General features: G+C 40.9%; 1 protein-coding gene across 2 annotated transcripts in view; it reads left to right on the top strand.

Moving 5' to 3' along the window:
- LOC127642932 (apical junction component 1 homolog) overlaps positions 1 to 17,299 on the top strand; it is a 37,956-nt gene extending 20,657 nt beyond the window's left edge. For both annotated transcript variants that reach the window (XM_052125383.1, XM_052125382.1), the window contains exon 2: positions 11,358 to 17,299. In XM_052125383.1, coding sequence (XP_051981343.1) covers positions 11,412 to 14,672 — 3,261 coding nt within the window. In that variant the 5' untranslated portion in view covers positions 11,358 to 11,411 and the 3' untranslated portion in view covers positions 14,673 to 17,299. The remainder of the gene's footprint in view (positions 1 to 11,357) is intronic.
- The last annotated feature ends 3,901 nt before the right edge of the window (positions 17,300 to 21,200 follow it).

Here is a 21,200-nt window from a genome sequence, read left to right as displayed (position 1 = left end):
CAGCCAGGAGACCACAACAACACTTATCAACCAGCCAGGAGACCCCGACAACAAGTAACAACCAGCCAGATCACACTAGCAACACTTAACAACCAGAAAGAACACTCTAGCAACACTTAACATCCAGCCAGAATACCCTAGCAACACTTAACAACCAGCCAAAATACCCAAGCAACACTTAACTATCTGCAAGAACCACCAGAACACCCTAGCAACACTTAACAACCTGCCAGATCACCCTAGCAACACTTAACAACCAGGCAGAACACCCTAACAACACTTAACAACCAGGCAGAACACCCTAACAACACTTAACAACCAGTCAAAACACCCTAGCAACACTTAACAACCAGCCAGATCACCCTAGCAACACTTAACAACCAGGCAGAACACCCTAACAACACTTAACAACCAGCCAGAACACCCTAGCAACACTTAACAACCAGCCAGAACACCCTAGCAACACTTAACAACCAGCCAAAACACCCTAACAACATTTAACAACCAGTCAAAACACCCTAGCAACACTTAACAACAAGCCAGATCACCCTAGCAACACTTAACAACCAGGCAGAACACCCTAACAACACTTAACAACCAGCCAGAACACCCTAGCAACACTTAACAACCAGCCAGAACACCCTAGCAACACTTAACAACCTGCTAGGCAAGGCAAGGCAAGGCAAGGCAAGGCAAGTTTATTTATATAGCACATTTCATACACAATGGTAATTCAAAGTGCTTTACATAGAAGAGCACTTTGCTAGAACCAACCAGAACACCCTAACAGCAATTAACAACCAGCCAGATCACTCTAGCAACACTTAACAACCAGGCAGAACACCCTAACAACACTTAACAACCAGCCAAGAGACCCCGACAACAAGTAACAACCAGAAAGAACACTCTAGCAACACTTAACATCCAGCCAGAACACCCTAGCAACATTTAACAACCAGCCAGAATACCCTAGCAACACTTAACAACCAGAAAGAACACGCAAAGGCAACTTAAATTCTTCCTCCTCCACCAGGATTGAGGCAAGTCAATACAACACCATGAAGACTTAGTGCGCATTGGGAATTGAGCATTCCAAATTGGGGAGAAAAAAAATAGCATAAATTACATTTAACTTGATGATGCAAAGAAACATAATGGAGCGAAGCCACAAGTCTGATAATGGTCTATTTCAAATTTGAGGATGATAACTTGAAAACTCTTCATTATATGAATCATTTTCCTAGACCATGTCTTGTGATGCTGGCCGCTAATAGCATTAGCCGTTAGCATTAGCGCCTAAATACAGAATATTAAACATTATAAAATAAACATTATCTTAGGCACATATTTTACTTACGACCATAAACAAGTTGTTACAGTAGTGTGTTTTAATGATCTCATGTGGATTCCAATCATATAATTAGGCAGAATGCAGATTATTGGCAGGTGAAGCTGATAGCTGCTGTACAGCTCTTGTGCAGTTACAGCTACAGAACTGTCAGTAATCATAAGCAAATATCAGAGACTGCATGGAAATAATAGACAAACCATATATTTTTGTAATTGTTTATTTATTTACATTAAGTCTCAGCAGTCAACAGATTCGTTTTATTGATACATAATTTATCCTACTATGGGATGGTATGGGATGGGGAAGTCCCTGTCATGTGGGCACTGAGGTATGCATGATGTCATAACTTCATCTTTATCTTCACAATAAAATAGACATAAATAACAATTCTTTATGAAGTAAATATGAGAATATATAAAATTTTCCGTAAATGTGCACACTGTTGGACTAAATGTTCCATTGGATGTTGTTCACTGAAGCATGCTAAGGACAACTGGTATGACGATTACATTACTGAATATTTACATGCGGTTTCATTTTTATAACTCTCGCTTTGATATTTTGATATGTTGACATAAATTAAGAAATTACTCAGGCAGTAACATAGTAAGGCCTGTATTCTAAAATGATGCTTTTAGATGTATCACGCCAGGTTTGATGCCATTGATGGTAAACACCATTGGTTCTCACGTGTCACATGACTGATTGTGACATGTCAATTTTGAAACACCGATTTCACAGATTCGTCATAGAAGTAGGTTATCTGTGAGCAGAACGCTATCGTAAGGTCGCTTAAGACTTGGAATGTAGCAAACAAGTTGTATGGATTACTTTAATGGTTCTTTTTTGGAGCTTTGAAGAATAAATCGGCATCCACTTTCCAAACTTGGAGAGAACTTTCATTTTGGGGTGAAGAATCACTTTCAAATCAGTGTGTGTTGAACACAAGTGTGCCGCACAAGCCCTCAAAAGTGAATCCAAAACGTCTTGATCGCCCCCCGGTGGCTGGTCCTAGTATAGGTCATAAACCCCGCCTCCCCATGTTATTCAACGGGACGTGAGACCAACTAAACAATTAAATTACACTTCACATATCTTTTTTTCCAAAGATAGTTTCTGTCATTTACTGTCGTTTCTATCACGTTGATGTCATTTCAAGTGTTTGTTTTCAAAATAAGTTTGTTTTTAGTTATTTGATGCTATAAAAACGCTGCTGTGACATCATGATTGACAGCTGTGATTGACAGGTTCTCTAAACGAAGTAGTCACTGAAGCACCAACTGACTTTTTTCCGGGATCTTCGGAGGACTGAGGAGATTGGAGCTTTAAATGTAATATCTACATTTCTATAATTAATTATTTCACACCGTCATAAGTCAAAAGTCAAAAGTGCAGGGGCGTGTGCTTGCGATTGATTCAGCGAGAGTGAGGGCGGAGCCTTGATTTCACGGCTTTACTTCCTGCTCACTACTGCGCAGGTCTGGTCCCGAAATCGCAACTGCGCAGACTCAAGTCCCAAGATGTCAGCGCCATTTCGGGACACTGGCGGCTTCAGTTCTCACCAATGGAAAAGAGCGAAGGGGCGTTGTCCATCTTTTTTTACAGTCTATGGTTGAACATGGTTTGATGGAGTTGCTGAGAAGTTGGATGTTGCCCGCTTGGCATAAGCAGTTGGTCGTTCAATGCTCACAGCAGGGAGCTAACTTCGAGACATTTGTTTTCGATGGTGTCGCAGATCTCAACTCAAGTGTAAGAGTTGGGTTGAAAGCACAAGGGCCTTGTTACATCCCATAATCTGTCTCTTTTTCCCACATCAGCAGTGTGCTTTTCAGTTGTCTTTATGTCAAGTGTTTTGTACAAGCTATAATGCAGTTTGAGCTGCACAGATTTGTGTTTCTGCAGTGGTATTTTAGCTGATTCAGGCTGCTGGAATTGGATGTTTTTGTTTGAAGCGTTTCACAAGACTGCCATTGTCTTCCGTATCAAATGGGAGTCTCATTATGCAGAATTAGCACTGGGGCTACGCCGTGGAATGGATCACTTTGGCAGTCATCTCATTTGCCATGGACAGGTTTTATTCAACATAAGACTGTAGGTTTTTAATGAGTTGCTTTATGAGATCAGACTACCATTGATAAAAGTGTAGAGGCTCTGATCGCTCATGAGGAATTCACATTGAGAAATGGTGTATTGGCGTAAAATAAGTCATATGTAGATCACACTCTGTGCAAAAAAATATCTTGAATTACATTTGTTCTTTACATTGTATTTATAGAGAAAGAGGGCATAAGTACATGAAACATCATAATGTTTACCGTGCAAAGTGATTTGGTTTTTAGACCCTTATTTAGCTCTAAATTACTAAATAATAAAGCACACTTTAAGTCAAGTCAAATGTATACGTATAGCGGTTTTGACAACAGGCCTTTCAAAGCAGCTGTACATGAAATTATGGTATAACCGAAAATGAATGTTATGCCAATATTAGTTATTTATGTTTACATCTATTAGTGGTTAAAATGAGTAAACTAAGTGTTGTGGGTCAATGGTTAAATAAAACGATTTTGTATGAACTCATCCTGAATTAACTGAGGAAATACACGTAGATGCATCGTCCTTTGATTTTGGCCGATGGTGGCTTTTGTTAGTGTTTGTTTTATTTTTTATTAAGAGTGTGTTGTCCCTCTTTTGACCAAGTTGTTAGAGGTATCATTCAGTGAGGAGCATTGCAGTCTAGCTTGAAGCTTATGGCAGGTCATTTTGGTGAACTCTATCCTGAGATCTAGTAGGAAATAGCTTTAAATGACTTTAAGAACTTCAGCATTAAGGCTCATCACAGCTGAGAGACACAACAGACTGATTAATTACACAAACTCAAGACGCGTACTTCTTACCGGACTTTCCACACTGAGAGGACAAATGGCGGAGGAGATTGCGGTTTCTATAGTGAAGGACTCTTGCACTCCGGCTACCGGGAAATAGAGAGGAATACCCCCACTTGGACAGCTATTTTTCCACTGAGAAAATAGCATCTATCTAACCCTATCGCCAAATTACTACAGCCCCGTAGACTCCCTATAGCCACATTTAAATCCAGACCAAAAACACATCTGTTTAGCTGTGCATTTTCTGACTGAGCATTGTGCTGCACTTGTTGATGTAATGTAATGTCCTTAATTGTTTTTTTTTTATGTATCTTGTATTTTCTATAAAAATGATATGTAAAGCACTTTGAATTGCCATTGTGTATGAAATGTGCAATATAAATAAACTCGCCTTGCCTTGCCCAAGGCAAAACGCAGAAGTGACCGTGCATAGTTGTGGTGGTTTTTGATCAGTGGGGGTTTGAGGTCGATGTGAATCCTTCACGTAATTGTTGTTGTTGTGGTGTTTCCTGATCACCAGTCGTCTGAGATCAATGTAAAGATCTGTGTAAAAAATGCGTGTGGTAAAGCATGCTGTTTAAGCACGTTAAAAGTAGAAAGGCAGGTGTGCGTGGTAAAATGAACGTAGTATAAGTATATACTACGGTAAAAGTATAAAAGCTTAAAAAACAATGCATGCAAAAAAATGGGAGAGATTAAAGATTAAGCACTGAAAATTATAACGTGATGGTTTGCGACAAATTTTTTATTGTCGATATGGTCGATAATGTCAACTAATCATTTCAGCCCTAGTCGGTATTACCTGTGTTTATCGCCATGGTAACTTGCGCTACATGGCTAACCTGCTCTGGGTAACAGATCACAAACAGATACTTAACCAATCAGCTGTGAGTAAAGTGACATCACTGAATCAAGTCACTTCATCTGTACCTCTCTTTAAGTGACAAATGAGTTTCAAGCTGATCTGAACATTTTTGTTGCACTCAGCTGCATATCATCACAAATGATGATTGTAATCCAAAGTGATTGTCACCAAGCGTTTTTCCTGCCTTTTTTCCAACACTAAAATGATATCAGAAAGCAGATACACCCAATTTCTTTCATCTTTACTCAGTGAAAGTTGCATATGGCAAGCCTTGAGGGGACAAATACACAATCGCACACTTTCGCAAGTTTTGTTCACTCCGTGAATTGCACAACTGGCTCATTTGGAGAATTTGTTTCAGAACCTACTGTCCCGAGAGCAGGCAGAGGTAGGACGGCGTTTGTGTGCATGCGCGAAAGAGAGAGATTCTTGACAACAGAGCAACCTCTGAGTGGAAAGCGTGTTTGTCAACACTCCACCATTCTTAATCGACAAGTGTGTCATACCTTCGTCTGAAAACAGCAAAACAGTCTGCAATTGTGAGCTGCAAATTGTGGGCCAGGCCGTCAGTGCACACACTCGGCCCCCAATCGGGCTAATCAGCCAAGGGGAGGGATAAAGACGAGCTGGATGCGGCAGTTCGAGAGAGAGAGAGCCACACGCAGCTGCCACATGTGGCTCATCTTTATCCCTCTCCTTGGCTGATTAGCCCAATTGGGGGTCGGGCATGCACACTCACGGCCTGGCCTGGCCCTACCCTCCTGCTCATCATAGTGATCTGAATGCCTTTAATACAAGAGCTAAAGTGTTAGAATGTGCTCTATGGGAACATTGTCTTATTGTCTTGTATATTACACAATGCACCTTGTGTGTACAGATTAGAAAAGCTGAGCTCCAGCAGAGGATGAATGTGGTGGTAAGAGTCTCACATGTTCAATAATTCATTCCCATCTGTACCTCTGCTCTGGGTTAAAAGTGTCAATTGACCCCAGCAGCAGAGAGATGACACTTTACAGATTAGCTAAAAGGACGCCACGGTCTTGAATTTGAGTGTGTTTATTGCTGGAATTGCTGGCGAGTTTTCTCACTCAACAGGTTTCTCAAACATATTCATATTAGTGGTTGACAGAAAAGGGGGTTTCATCGTTTATTCTTAAGCCAGTATATGAAAAGTTAATTAAAACATTGATTGAAATGGTTATAAAATGGTTACATTTATTGTATTAGTGTTTACTACAAAGCAGGAAAAAAGAAAATGTTTGAGCTTTAGTAATGGCTATAATTTATCTTAACATGAATATTGATAGTAATAAATGTGTTCATACACCAATGGCGGCAGAGCTGCCATGCAAGGTGCTAGCCTGCCATTGGGAGCCACTTGGGGTTCAGTGTCTTGCCCCAAGACACTTCGCCATGTGGAGTCATGTGGGCCGGGAATCAAATTAGTGGGCGACCCGCTCTACCACCTGAGCCACAGCCGCCCACTGACATGCACAGTTACATAAATAAAATGTGAAATGTCAGAATAATAGTTGAGAGAATTATTTATTTCTGCTTTTATTTATTTCATCACATTCCCAGTGGGTCAGAGGTTTACATACACTTTGTTAGTATTTGGTAGCATTGCCTTTAAATTGTTTAACTTTAACTAATTGTTTAACTCCACAAGCTTTTCAAAATAAGTTCCTGGAATTTTGTCCCATTCCTCCAGACAGAACTGGTGTAACGGAGTCGAGTTTGTAGGCCTCCTTGCTCACACATGCTTTTTCATTTCTGCCCACAAATTTGATGTGGTGGCCACTCCAATACCTTGACTTTGTTGTACTTAAGCCATTTTGCTACAACTTTGAAGGTATGCTTGGGGTCATTGTCCATTTGGAAGACCCATTTGCGACCAAACTTTAACTTCCTGGCTGATGTCTTGAGAAGTTGCTTCAATATATCCACATAATTGTCCTTCCTCATGATGCCATCTATTTTGTGAAGTGCACCAGTTCCTCCTGCAGCAAAGCACCCCCACAACATGATGCTGCCACCCCCATGCTTCACGGTTGGGATGGTGTTCTTTGGCTTGCAAGTCTCACCCTTTTTCCTCCAAACGTAACGATGGTCATTATGGCCAAACAGTTAAATCGTTTTTTCATCAGACCAGAGGACTTTGTCCCTATGTGCACTTGCAAACTGTAGTCTGGCTTTTTTATTCACCCTTTCTGAGCAGGTTCAGGTTATTTTGATTTAGGACTTGTTTTACTGTGGATATAGATACTTGTGTACCTGTTTCCTCCAGCATCTTCACAAGGTCCTTTGCTGTTGTTCTGGGATTGATTTGCACTTTTCGCACCAAACTACGTTCATCTCTAGGAGACAGAATGCATCTCTTTCCTGAGCGTTATGATGGCTGCGTGGTCTCATGGTGTTTATACTTGTGTACTATTGTTTGTACAGATGAATGTGGTATCTTCAGGCGTTTGGAAATTGCTCCCAAGCATGGACCAGACTTGTGGAGGTCTTGGCTGATTTCTTTTGATTTTCCCATGATGTCAAGCAAAGAGGCACTGAATTTGAAGGTAGGTCTTAAAATACATCCACAGATACACCTCCAATTAGCCAATTAGCTAATCAGAATCTAATTGGCTAAATGCCTAAAGGCTTGACATCATTTTCTGGAATTTTCCAAGCTGCTTAAAGGCACAGTTAGCTTAGTGTATGTAAACTTCTGACCCACTGGAATTGTGATATAGTCAATTAAAGGGGAAAATCTGTCTGTAAACAATTGTTGGAAAATTGTTGGAATTGTTGCATGCACAAAGCAGATGTCCTAAATGACTTGCCAAAACTATAGTTTGCTAATATGAAATCTGTGGAGGGGTTAAAAAATGTGTTTTAATGACTTAAGAACCTAAGTGTATGTAAACTTCTGACATCAACTGTATCGTAATTTCAATTGAAATATAATTTATTAGCATTGACCGTTACATGAGACAAAAAAAAGCTTTGAATATCAACCGTGACAAGATAAAATGGAAATGCATGGCTTTTGAACTCATCTGATTAATATTTGAAGGCTGCATATTGGATCCATTAAGGTAAATGCCGAATACACGTTGCTTTACGGAGAGTTTACAACCTACCAGCTAGTCTTGTGTTGAAGTACTAACTTAGTTTCAAACTAACTAGTAGTTACTAAGCCCTTAGTTTGAATTTAACGCCCATACTTAAGTGAGACCTTACGCAATGGTCAATGTTTGGGACCATCTCATGGACACTCCCCCTTCCTACACAGAGCCCCGAATCATTGAGTGGGTGCCAGATCCCCCTTTATTTTTGACACATTCGCCCTAGGACACTTCCACTTTTTGGAAAATGTTTCTGTTGATTATTATTTTAAATAAACGCCTCTCCAAGGCCTGACACCTTGGTTCAGCGGTTCACCAATAGTTCAGCGGTTAGATGGAAAGCCTGGAGCTGGACAGAGAATCTATGGGGCAGGCCTCCCAACTGCTAAAAGGGTAAGTGACACTTAATAAGCATTTACACTGCAATTGCTTGAGGCTGTCATGTCTAACCCGTGTTTTCTGTTTCTGCCAGGTGCGAATGGCGGGGAACGACCCGCCCCTTCTTCTCGGACAGTTTAAAACCCTCTTTTTGTTTTACATTTTCTCTTCATTATTATTTTAAATAAACGCCTCTTGAGGCCCGATGCCACACCCAATGTGTCTGTCACTTGCTCACCCCGACACACAATATTAGACCTACCGTCTCTTTTATTGCTGCCAACTTGGAAATTAACAACACAATATTATTTCCAGAAGATGCACATAGCTTTTTCTCCTTCCCATCTCTAAAGGGGAAAAAAAGGCTAATACCGTGTTTTGCGCGCGCACGTGTGCGTGTGTTACTGCCAGCAGTACAGCCCAACCTTAGAGACCTATAACCCACCTTTTATGCACTGTTTGCAAGCAACAAAGGAAGATACTAAATATGTATCTGCAAAGCAACTGGGCTTTGATGAAAAATGCTTTGCATCCAAACTCTTGTGGCTGTATGTGTTGGTAGACAGGAGGTGTTGTGTGTAGACTTGACAGTGAGGAGACGTGAAAAGCTGCCAGACAAACGCTGAGTGAGTAAACAGTGTCTGGGGACTGTCATGTTTGCAGAGGTGGAAATTCCTTGTTAACATAATGTTTGTTGTAGAAACTTAAAGTTTCTTCCTCTGTCTAATAAACTGAGCTGAATGAAATGTTTAGATGATCTATAATACTATTTCCCTTTTGGAAGAAAATGGATAATTTTCAAGCATGTAATGTGAATAAGTTAGTGTACTAAATAAGTATGTATTTATTTAATCTCTGCTGCTCTGAAAGTATTACCATTCTTCACATTATTAATAAATGTAACTTTAGTCTCCAGCTATTTTTGAAATGTCAATGCATAAAGTTCTAAGAGAATGACAAGTCTAACGGCTTCAAAAAGTCTAAAAAAAGACAAAAAGTCTTGAACAGAGAGTTTTTAATTTTGATGTAAGGCTTAAGAAATTAACAAATTTGGTTGAATTACGTAAGTGTTCCAATGCGATTAACCATTCCAAGACATTTTAAAGATTGAACAAGAGAGTAATGCAGTTGAGTTCTCACGCTTTATGTGCTTTAATGATAAGATATGGTATGATGGTGTTGCCAGGGGTAACAGCATCCAATAGCAACCACCTGCAATTTACACTCATGTATCCTGCCAACATTCAGCATGTTTGTATACAGCACTGTATAGTTTAAGCCATTCATATCCAGAATTAAGTTAATTTTCCGTTAAATGAAAATTCAGTCACTGGTTACTCAAAAACGTTTACAGATGTACATATTTTGCTCTTATGGAAATAAATAGGTATGTTTATTCAGCAAAGTGGCATTTAACTGATCACAATGTATAGTCAGGTTAAAATGTTCAGAACTACTTCAAAGAGTTCTCATCAAAAAATCCTCCACGTGCAGCAATGACAGCTTTGCAGATCCTGATACTCAGGTGACCTTTCACCCCTCACTTCCTGTAGCACTTGACCTTTCACCCCACACTTCCTGTAGCACTTGCCATATATGTGACAGTCTTGTCGGGCACTTCTCACGGACCTTATAGTCTAGCTGATCCCACAAAAGCTCAATGGGGTGAAGATCCATAACACTCTTTTCCAATTATCTGTTGTCCAATGTCTGTGTTTCTTTGCCCACTCGAACCTTTTCTTTTTGTGTTTCTGTTTCAAAAGTGACTTTTTCTTTGCATTTCTTCCCATAAGGCCTATTGAGTCTTCTCTTTACTGTTGTACATGAAACTGGTGTTTGGCGGGTAGAATTCAATGAAGCTGTCAGCGGAGGACATGTGATGCGTCTATTTCTCAAACTAGAGACTCTGATTTACTGATCCTCTTGTTTAGTTGCACATCTGATCATATCTCTTTCTGGCCTTGTTAGAGACAGTTCTCCTTTAACTTTGAAGACTGTAGTTACACCTTTATATGAAATCTTTTTAATTTTTTGCCAATTTCAAGCATTGTATATCCTTCATTCCTCAAAACAATGATTGACTGATGAGTTTCTAGAGAAAGCTGTTTTATTTTTTGCCATTTTTGGCCAAATATTGAACTTAAGACATGCCAGTCTATTGCATACTGTGGCAACTCAAAAGCAAACACAAAGACAATGTTAAGCTTCATTTAATGAACCAAATAGCTTTCAAGATGTGTTTGATATAATGGCAAGTGATTTTCTAGTACCAAATTAGCAATTAAGCATGATTACTCCAGGATAAGGTGTTGGCTGCTGTAATTGGGGCCTGTCTAGATTAGCTCAAAAATTACTTTTTTCAAATAGCGATGGTGGTGTTTTTTACATCAGTAAATTACTATAGTCCTGACTATAATTTGTGATACATTGTTTGGTGAAGTAAAGAAATAATAATTTCCACAATCTGTACATTATTCCAAACTTTTGGCCACCAGTGTATGACTACACCAAAGGAGATTTTAAGTTGAATGATTACTCACCATTCAATTTCATTGCATCTTTTTTCCCATATAATGAAAGTGAATGGTGACTGAGGCTAAAATTCTGCCTTACATCATCTGATGTGTTCCATAGAAAAAGAAAGTCACACAGGTTTAAATGGTGACACCATTTTTTACTATCCCTTTAACAGGAACTTGACTTGTGTGATGCTATAAAATAGCAATACAACTCACCTTGTTTTGTTCTTACTTTTATTGCAGGGAACACTGACCTAAAAATAATTTAATGGGGAAAATAAGCAGAGTCTCATTAAGATGACACGCACAGATAGGCCTGACATACTAGGATCGACAGTGTATCAAGATGTCAAAGTGAATTCCCTCTCAACCCACTCAAAATCCTATAATCCCTCAAAACAATGTGATTCCTCATCTATCAGCAAACTGGACACTCTAAAAAAAGGCTGTATCTTTGACACTGAGTCTAAGGACAAACTTAAGTATCATACAATAGCAATGGAGTACCCATACAGAAGGGCTGAGAGGTACGCGGCCAATCCAGAGGTTGCCTGGAATGCCTTAGGTCGCCAACAAGGGCATGGACTCCACCGTTTTTCTTCTCCAGACCTGATTAACTACCGTCTAGCCACCCAGCCAGCATCTGCTGACATGCCTGCTGAAATCGCTGTGACAGAATTAAAGAGGAGGGCCAGATCAAGAAGTGCCTCAAGGGTTCAGACCAGCCTCACCCCGGTATCATTCGATGCCTCACCTCCGGTTGCAAGGAGGGGCAGGGAAGCTCAAAGGGCACATAGAATCCCTCAGCCAAGGCCAGAAGTTTCCCCAAGGAGAGTGTCTTCCCATGCCATTACGCGGGCACATATAAATGAAGTACACCCCATCAAATTGCAGCCACAGAGGACTGATACAAGCCGGTATTCCCCTATATATGTTTCTGAAGGCTTTGATGAAGGAAGGCCAGAGAAACCTAAAACTAGTCCTCATGTTCGGTGCCGGGTGGATATTAAACCAGATGAGTCAGCTGTGCAAAAAGGTGGTGGGAAGGCGGCTACTCCCCAAGTGGACATACCTTGGCAAAAGTATCCTAGCAGTGGCAATCGGAGTTTGATAGTGCCTCGCCATTTCTCCACCTCTAGAACGCCAACACCCACTGAATCCCTAACAGGAGAGTACAGGCAGGCATACCAGTATTCCCAAAGTATGCCAAATAGTTACATGCAGCCTGTGGAGATCCCCTTACAAAAGGTGGTCTCGACACGGGAGCCAAGGGAACACCATGGAAGGGAACGAAGGGCTCATTCAAGTCCCAACGTGCCAACTAAATTCTTCTATGCAGAGGATTTGGGGAAGTATGGATCTTCGGCTCCATCGAGGACATACTTTCAAGATGACCGATACAGCATTCCGTGCCAAACCTACTCACCTAAAGTACAATACATTCAAGATCCAAGGACTCACATTGTTCATACTGTACCTTCCCGATCATATTTAACAGAACTTGACCATTATCATTATTCTGGACAACATGTATACCCCAAACCCTATGCTGGAAGTGAACCAGGGGCATATATAATACAGACACCCCCAGCAAGAACTTTCTATGGGGATGACCCAAGGACATACCAGATACAAACAGCCCCTCCTCGCATTTTCTACATGGCCGACCACTTCACACCATCAATGGAGCATCATATTCCAGCAAGGGCATATTACACAGAAGGCAGAAGACATGTCCGTGTAGTTCAGCCACAATCAGATGACTGGTATGGCTCAGAGGTGTCTGGCTACTCTAGCCACTACCCCTCCTCCTATGTCTCACAGGTTACTCCTACAAGAGTTAGACAAGAGCCAAAGCTAACACCTTGGTATGCAAACCCATGCATGGAGCCTACAAAAACCGTAACAGACCCAAGACCTCACTCACGGTCTTGGGATAACATCCTTGATACCCATAAAGTGAGGGAACAACCTGTGCCCCGAGGAAAGAGTGATGAAAATCTTCTATGCCAAGAAATACAAACTGAAAGACCAAAACCTGTGGTTGTTAACCTCTCGAGCTCGCCAAGGCGTTATGCCGCTCTGTCCTTATCTGAAAACTCTTTGATTGAAAAAAGCCCAACTGAGGCCAAGAGATCTTTGAGCAAACTATTATCTGTCACGCCGGAAATTACAATCACAGACAACGACATCAGACCAAGCAACCTGTGTAAATCAGAACCACGCTCTGCAAGTTGGGATGTGCTGGATTCAAAACGTCAAGACACCCCTAAACGTGAAGCAAAGTCCCACTCTGTAGAATCTACCAAAGAAAAGATGCACAGCGCCACATCCCTAAAGCAAAGTTTAGAGCAGCTTGATGAGCTTCTAGCTGACCTTGCCATTGATTACACACCACCAGCTAGGGGGACCAGCGAAGGCCTCATTGATCAGCTCAAAAAACTCATTAATGAAGAAGAAGCATTATCTTCAGTAAGAAAGGATTCAACAGCAGGGTCTGAAAGTGGTATGCCCCTTGACAAACAACCTACTTCAATAAAAATGTATCCTGATACTCTAAGAGATACTGATTGGAGTTGTGATGGGCTCAGAAGTAAGGAGGAGTGCTCCCCTGACCAGAGCCCAGATGAGGATGACACAATGATGTGTTCAAACAACAAATGCCGTCGGACCGAGACGTTGTTTAATGCTTGCCTCTACTTTAAATCCTGCCACAGCTGTTACACCTACTACTGCTCTCGCAACTGTCGCCGTGAAGACTGGGATGTCCATAAGGAGAGCTGTCTTTATGGGCGAATTGGTAGTGTGTGCCGCCACATTATTAAGCACTGTCGAGAAACGGCGGAGGTCCACAAAGCTTTCTCCCGTATAGCCAAAGTGGGATACCTATCTCGGGGAAGGGGTGTGCTGTTTTTGGGATTTCCAAATCCAGGTTCATCCACCAATTTTCTTCAGTTTGGACTCGAAAGTTTACTCATGTCTCCAACATACTTATCACTTCGTGAGCTGGAGAGCTTTAAGGATAACCTTGGGGATTATTGTAAGGAGCTTCAAGAGGCAGGAAAGGAATATGACCCTAATGAATGTTTCCTCTTAAACGTATCCATCGCTGTTGGCGATCAAGTGCCTGACAGACCATCGCCAAGGGTCCAAGCCCCAACCGTCAGGAAGTTTGCCAAGATAGCTCTAGCCTCCTATAGCCCAGAAAAGAAGGCCTATCGGAAGGAAAGCGACATGGAGACGTTGATCCTCACCCCACCTCCAGGTATGGCTGATATTGACAATGAAGGCGAGAAGGGACGGAAAGCCAGGGAGATATGCTTCATCAACATTCAGCGGGAGTTGAGGATACGTGGGGTGTTCCTTCGCCATGAGTATCCCAATGTCTACCAAAAGCTCTGTGAATTTGTTGAGAACAACAGGAGGTTCACGCCCACCACTATTTACCCTATTGATAAAAGGACCGGAAAGCAGTTTATGTGTATGATTATGGCAGGGTCTGAGCCACGGACTTTGGACTGGGTAGCCAACCCACACCTTCTAGATGACATTATTTAAACAAGTGCACCTTTTATATATTAATGCATAGATCTGACTACAGCACATATCACTTTACGATATACAGGATCAAGCTTATTTGTTATACATGTTTGTAGATACATATTTTGTTATTGGAAAAAGATGTATTCATGTCTGCAAGGTCACTATTATTCAACGTTGGAATATTGCTGATACGAGTAATCCATATTGTTAATTCATGAACTTGTTATTGTTATCTAGTGCAAGGGTTGGTTAATGTATGCTTACTTTTCAGTGGCAGTTATTGCCTTCCAATTTGGTACCAATTCTCTTTTGATATTATTCTTTTCTTATGGCTCATAAAGAGAAAAAAATCTCCTATTTATTTAGGCAAAGTACAGAAATATATACTAATTTACTTCAGAGTTGAATATTCTTTTCCTATGCAAAAATGATCAACATTGTCCTTCAAAAATGTTGAAAGTTTTTACCTAAAAAAAATATAGTACTACCTGTATGTATTTTTATTGGTATGTTAAAGACAGGCATTATATTATTATATTATATTAACTAGAAGAACTGGAATTTAAGAATAACTTCAGTACAACAGAATCACAATACACAAAGGGCCCTGGATTATCCATGGCCTATATAGGGTACTCCGAGGAATGGCTTTAATTAAAAATAAAGAGCTGCTTAAAATTAATTGGCAAAGTTTCAGCACTTAGATTGTGCTCCAACTTGGTAAATCGTTTTTGTAAATGGTTTACATAATTTAGGTTCCAACTTAATGAAGTAATTTGTGCTTTTATGCATTTCGTCAAATTACTTGAGCAATAATGAACTTAAAAAAACAAAGTGAATCTAGAAAATATTGTCTATATGGTGTGGTATCAGTGATGTGCTGCACATTGGAGCAAGCACCAGTGAACAAGACATCACTATACGTGTAATTGATAGAGTCCCCGTGTGATCACTTAATAGACTTGGAAATATTTTAGTAGTTATAAAGACTGAGGAATGATGCACCTGATGCACCTGAGTTGCAGTTGCTGTACGATATATTGAAGATTATAAAGCTTGGAAAAATGGTTAGTTTTGTGGTTTTGTTGTCACTTACTGGTTTTACACAAATGCTACAGTGCAATCTCAACATGTAGCAAAACAGCTCACGGATTCTTGAGATACTTCACTATTGTACCTGCAATTCATTGTTGAATATAATATTTGCACTTTGAGATCAATTAGATGATCGTTTGAATGTTCTTAACACAATTGTACAATTTTATTTTATTTTACTTACTTTTGCAAACTTGATGACTTTTCTTTCTCAGTAACTCAATACAGATTAAACATATATATATTAAGATCAACAGAACTGTAAATATGTATCTAGGAAAGAAACATTAGTGCTGTGTCTTGGCAGAAGGAAGAGGTAAAATGATACCCCTTTAATACTCTCCAATAAGATTGATATTTTTTATGAGTTAAAATTTATGCATTTCAGTTTCATAGCAAAATTCCATCAAATTAAATTGTGTAATGTTTAACAAAATTCGTTTAATAAAGCTGAAAATGTTTTTTTTTTTATTTCATTTAAGATTTTATGTAATTTTGTTTTTTTGAAATTCAAATGCGTAAATCTTAAAATATTTTTCAATACTGTTATTTGTAAAATAAAAAAAATAGATTTTTGGATCGTATAAGTCAAAATCAAATTTCAAGAGGTTTATTTATTTCTTTATTTTAGGCATGAGATGTTAGGCAGAATTCATCACCAGTCACAGCAATGCCCAACGCCTAACATCATCTTTTGTGTTCCACCGAAAAAGAAAAAAAAAATGTGTCATACGGGTTTGGAACGGCATGAGGATGAGTAAATGATGACAGTATTATTTTTTTTTGGCTGAACTATAAAGGAATAGTTCAGCCAAAAAAAAAAAAAAAAAAAAATACTGTATCTGACAATATTTGACATGACAGTTTATATTCATTTATTATTAGATGGTGTTGACATGAGTGATGGGCAAACAAACACACACACACACACACACACACACCATGTTTACCTATTTAACAAAACAATTCTTTTGGTACATAAACTTTAATTTATTTGTTATATGTTCAGTAAAGTAGCCTGTTTTGTCCCAATACTCAAGAATCAGTGAGCCTGTGACACCTGTGAAAACTATGAAATTAATTTTGTCATGTACGTTCAGTTCATTCATATTTAAGCGATTTTCTTCCCTCTCTTTTAACTTTCAGATTATATTTTGCCTGACAAATTTGTTCACTGCTTTACTATTTTATTTTTTTTTTATTGTCCACACTGAATTTATATCATAGCACAACCATGTTCTGAATCCAAAGCACTGTTGACCTCTATTGCACATGTCCCAAGGGTTTTTCATTTATTTATTTTTCCCCAGCAAAATGAACATATACAGTGATAAACAGAAGGAAATGATTGCATGTGATTATATTTTTTCTCATCATTGCATTAATATAATTAACCTGAAAATATTTGATATTTGAAAAAATACTGTAAACAAGGGATAAAATATATAGTAAAATATATGAATATATCTATATAGAAGTTATATTTTTCAAGATCATTGTGTCAGCCATTGCAGTTATGCTGAAAACAATCAGAAAATATACAAGTCAAGAAGTAAAAAATAAAGAATATATATATATATATATATATATATATATATATATATATATATATATATATATATAAAATAAAGACGTGTCTTTAAAAGATTGTTTCTGTCTCGTTTCTGAAAGTTGTCATATTAGTTTTCAAATGTCATGGCGCCACCATGTGGTGAGTTCGAAGAATTGATCGTCTCTTTCCTTATTTGCATATGTATTCATTTTCCACAGCAGGAATATGCACTAGCCTATATAAAAAATAATAATAAAAACAAATTTTATATATATATATATATATATATATATATATATATATATATATATATATATATATATATATATATTATTTTGCCAAAAAATAATTTAAAAAATAATCATCATCACAAATGCAGGGAACTTCTCGATTTCTGCTGCGGTGATGTCGATGTCACTGTTTGCCACAATCTTGTATTTCAATGTTTAACCTCTAGAGGGAAGCCAAGCGCAAGTTGAAATCTTAAACAGCTGCGTTTATAAAATAGCAAGTTTATGTTCAGAATGCAATACTAGCCTACTACATACTGCATCAACAATGACTACTTCCCAAATAAGTATTATATTACGATTATGTCTCAAGAACTCATTGCGTTGCATACTTAATAATCCTGCCAGTGGCATCCAGTTATCTCCTATTTTATTTTCTTAATAGAAATTATAACATTCTGTATTTTATTAGCTGATGTATTACAGAAAGATTGATCTGCTCAGCACATTGAGCAGATATGTAGAAAATGCACTGTTATAATTACATCCAAAACACCTGCTTGAGTTGTAATGCATCTTTTACCTCTAGATGGCACTCAGTGTGTGTTTGATAACAATGTAGAATAATTAATGACTGGAAAATCAATTTTATTGCTGCAGGCTCTCCGATATAAATCAAGCATCTGAAGTGAATAATGTATTTAGCTCTTAGTCTATATTGCTTTATGTTTTGCTGAATGATGTTTGGCTGTATTATATTGCTGTCAAAGACTTTGTATATCAAAGCACATATACTGCAGTGAGCTGCCCACCTAGACATCACTTTTAGGCAAGTGCCTATTATGCACAATGCTGCTGTCTAGGTATAGGCAGTCAGCAAGTTCCCTATCTGTCACTCAGTCGATGTTGTATCGATGTAGTGACACTAGGGGTCACTCTTGGGAGCCCCAACCACCTCTGATCTTTGAGAAAAGGCCAATGGGAATTGCTGAGTGAAGTTTGCATACCACTCCCCTGGACATATAGGTATAAAAGGAGCTGGCTCGCAACCACTCATTCAGATTTTTTTCTTCGGAGCCGAGTGGTGTTGAGCAGCAAGTTCCACTGCCATTCCATTCACCTCGCAGACGAGAAGTGTATGCTGTTAGATATACGGCGCATTTCAACTGCTTTCTCACCCTCTGTGTGATTGATGATGCAGAGTGACCTCTGACAGCCATGAGTGCTGCTTCACGTGTCTGGGTTGTAGTCACGTTGAGGCAGCGTTTGTGGATCTTTCATGTTCTCACTGCGAGAACATGACCATGGCAACATTGCAGTCATGGCTCTCCTCCATCTTGGGGAAAGCCACTGCAGCCACTCCTCCCCGCCCCGGGCCTTCTACCTACAGGTACGAGGCAGGGTCAGTTAGCGCCGGGGGCTATTTGGGGACTCCAATGGGAGTGGTTCCACCGGGCAATCCCCCAAGGACACTCAGCACGCTCGTTTGCCCTGGTCGAGTTCTGGGATGGGACCCTCACGGCTTGATGATTGGTTCCTGGATTCGAAGCACCACTTACGGCCGTGCCCTGCCCCGGTCCCATGAAGTTGTGGGGGGGGGCACCTTTTACTGCCCAGACCCAACTTCTGGGTTCATCCACTCTCACTATACCCTCGACGGCGGGGCGGCCAAGGGGTATACGAAGATTCCTCAGGTGGATAAGGTGGTTGCTGTGCACATGTGCCTAAAAAAATGCCACCACCTGCAAGTGGGTAGTCCTGACCCCAAAGTGATGCAGGAGCTGCGCTCAGTGACCGATCTCGCCCTCCGGGAGACGAAGGTCACGGCGCAGGCACTCGGGCAGGCGATGTCCACCTTGGTGGTCCAGTAGCACCACTTATGGCTGAATCTAGTCAACATGATGGATGCCGACAAGGTCTGCTTCCTCAATGCTCCCATCTCCCAGATCGGCCTATTCGGCGACACCGTTGAGGACTTTTCCCCGCAGTTCTCAGTGGTGAAGAAGCAGACAGAGGCCTCTGCTCCAGCGCAGTTCAAGGTCCCGCACCCCGTCTGCTCGCCGCCAAGGTGTCTGCAACTCAGGCGGCTCCGCCGCAGCCCGAGCCACCTGCTCGGCCCCTGCGTAGAGGCCCCCGCAGGAAGCTGATGCCCCCTGCCTCACGATCCCTGAAGTGCCCCTGAGACGGACAACCCAGGGAGGAAGATGTCCGCTGGAACCCTGGAGCTGGGATCCAGACCATTCCGTCCCCTGGTGGAGGGCCGGGAGGAGAATCTTGTGTTCCCATTTGTTTTGTTTTTTCCGCACGCCCAAGGGGCTGCGGTACCCACGTTTTAAAAAAAAGAGTGGTTTCCTCACTCCCTGGGACACCCTGGCCGGTGTGAAACACTCGCGGCCAGGGCTCAACGAATGCGGGCCTCCTGCCTTCATGCACCTGGCCATGGCACACTCACACCTACGGCCAGGCGGTTGTGATGAGTCACGAGGATGGTCTCGGACCACCATTGGTCCGGAGTACTCTCACGTGGCCGACCGGGCATGTTAACCTTCCCTGTGGGCAGGATGTGGTCTCCGCAGTGTCTTTTCCTCCTGGGAAAGAACACCTTCCCTGACACGAATGCATTTGGCACCAGCCAAAAAAAAGGAGAGGAAAAAGGGATAAAATGCCACGGCTGAAGAACTATGTAACGTTCCTTGTGTGTTGGAGGAGGCTAGGTGCAGACCGAGTGCACCTGCTATTACGCACACAGCGGCTTACTTGCACCTGCATCGGCAGCCCACGTAAAACAGTTCAGCTAGTTGTGGGGACCCCTAGTGTCACAACATCGACACAATGTTGAGTGAGAGACAGATAGGGAATGTCTAGGTAACTGTTGTAACCTCCGTTCCCTGATGGAGGGAACAAGACATTGTGTCCCTCTTGCCACAATGCTGAACCACCCACTGAAATGTCTGGGACCCTGTCTCGTCTCCTGAGCGCAAAACCTGAATGAGTGGTTGCAGCCAGCTCATTTTATACCCATATGTCCGGGGGTGAGGCATGCAAATTTCACTCGCCAATTCCCATTGGCATTTTCTCAAAGATCAGAGGTGTTTGTTTAGGGCTACCAAGAGAGGCCCCTAGTGTCACTACATTGACACAACGTCTCGTTCCCTTCATCAGGAAATGGAGGCTACAACAGTAACCGAGATGTTTTTGAGACAGCATAAAATTTCCAAGGTTCATTTGTGTGCTCATTTAGCAACAAAAGAACAGATTTCAAAGATTTGAGAGATCAGATTTGAAAATTTGAAACCCAATTGAGGCATACCGTCAAAATTTTAGAAGGTATTTTTTTGAGAGATAGAAATGTAAAGGACTTTGTTAAATTCACTGGGAACCCCAGAAGACCATCCATCCATCCATCCATCGTCAACCGCTTATCCTGTGTACAGGGTCGCGGGGGGCTGGAGCCTATCCCAGCTAACATTGGGCGAAAGGCGGGGGACACCCTGGACAGGTCACCAGTCCATCGCAGGGCCCCAGAAGACCATCTCGATGAATACAAATTGTAACGCTTCTGAAAGTTGTTGAGCGGGGGGAGGTGGGGGGTGTTCACTGTCCTTTTCTGCATATCGCGGCGCCGTTTTGTGGTCCGTTCTTCATAACGTGAAGGCACATTTAAGC

The sequence above is a fragment of the Xyrauchen texanus genome, chromosome 4 (genome assembly GCF_025860055.1).
Source record: "Xyrauchen texanus isolate HMW12.3.18 chromosome 4, RBS_HiC_50CHRs, whole genome shotgun sequence".
NCBI lineage: Eukaryota > Metazoa > Chordata > Actinopteri > Cypriniformes > Catostomidae > Xyrauchen > Xyrauchen texanus.
The sequence above is the reverse complement of the archived record's forward strand: the minus strand, read 5'-3'. Positions and strand labels throughout refer to the sequence as shown.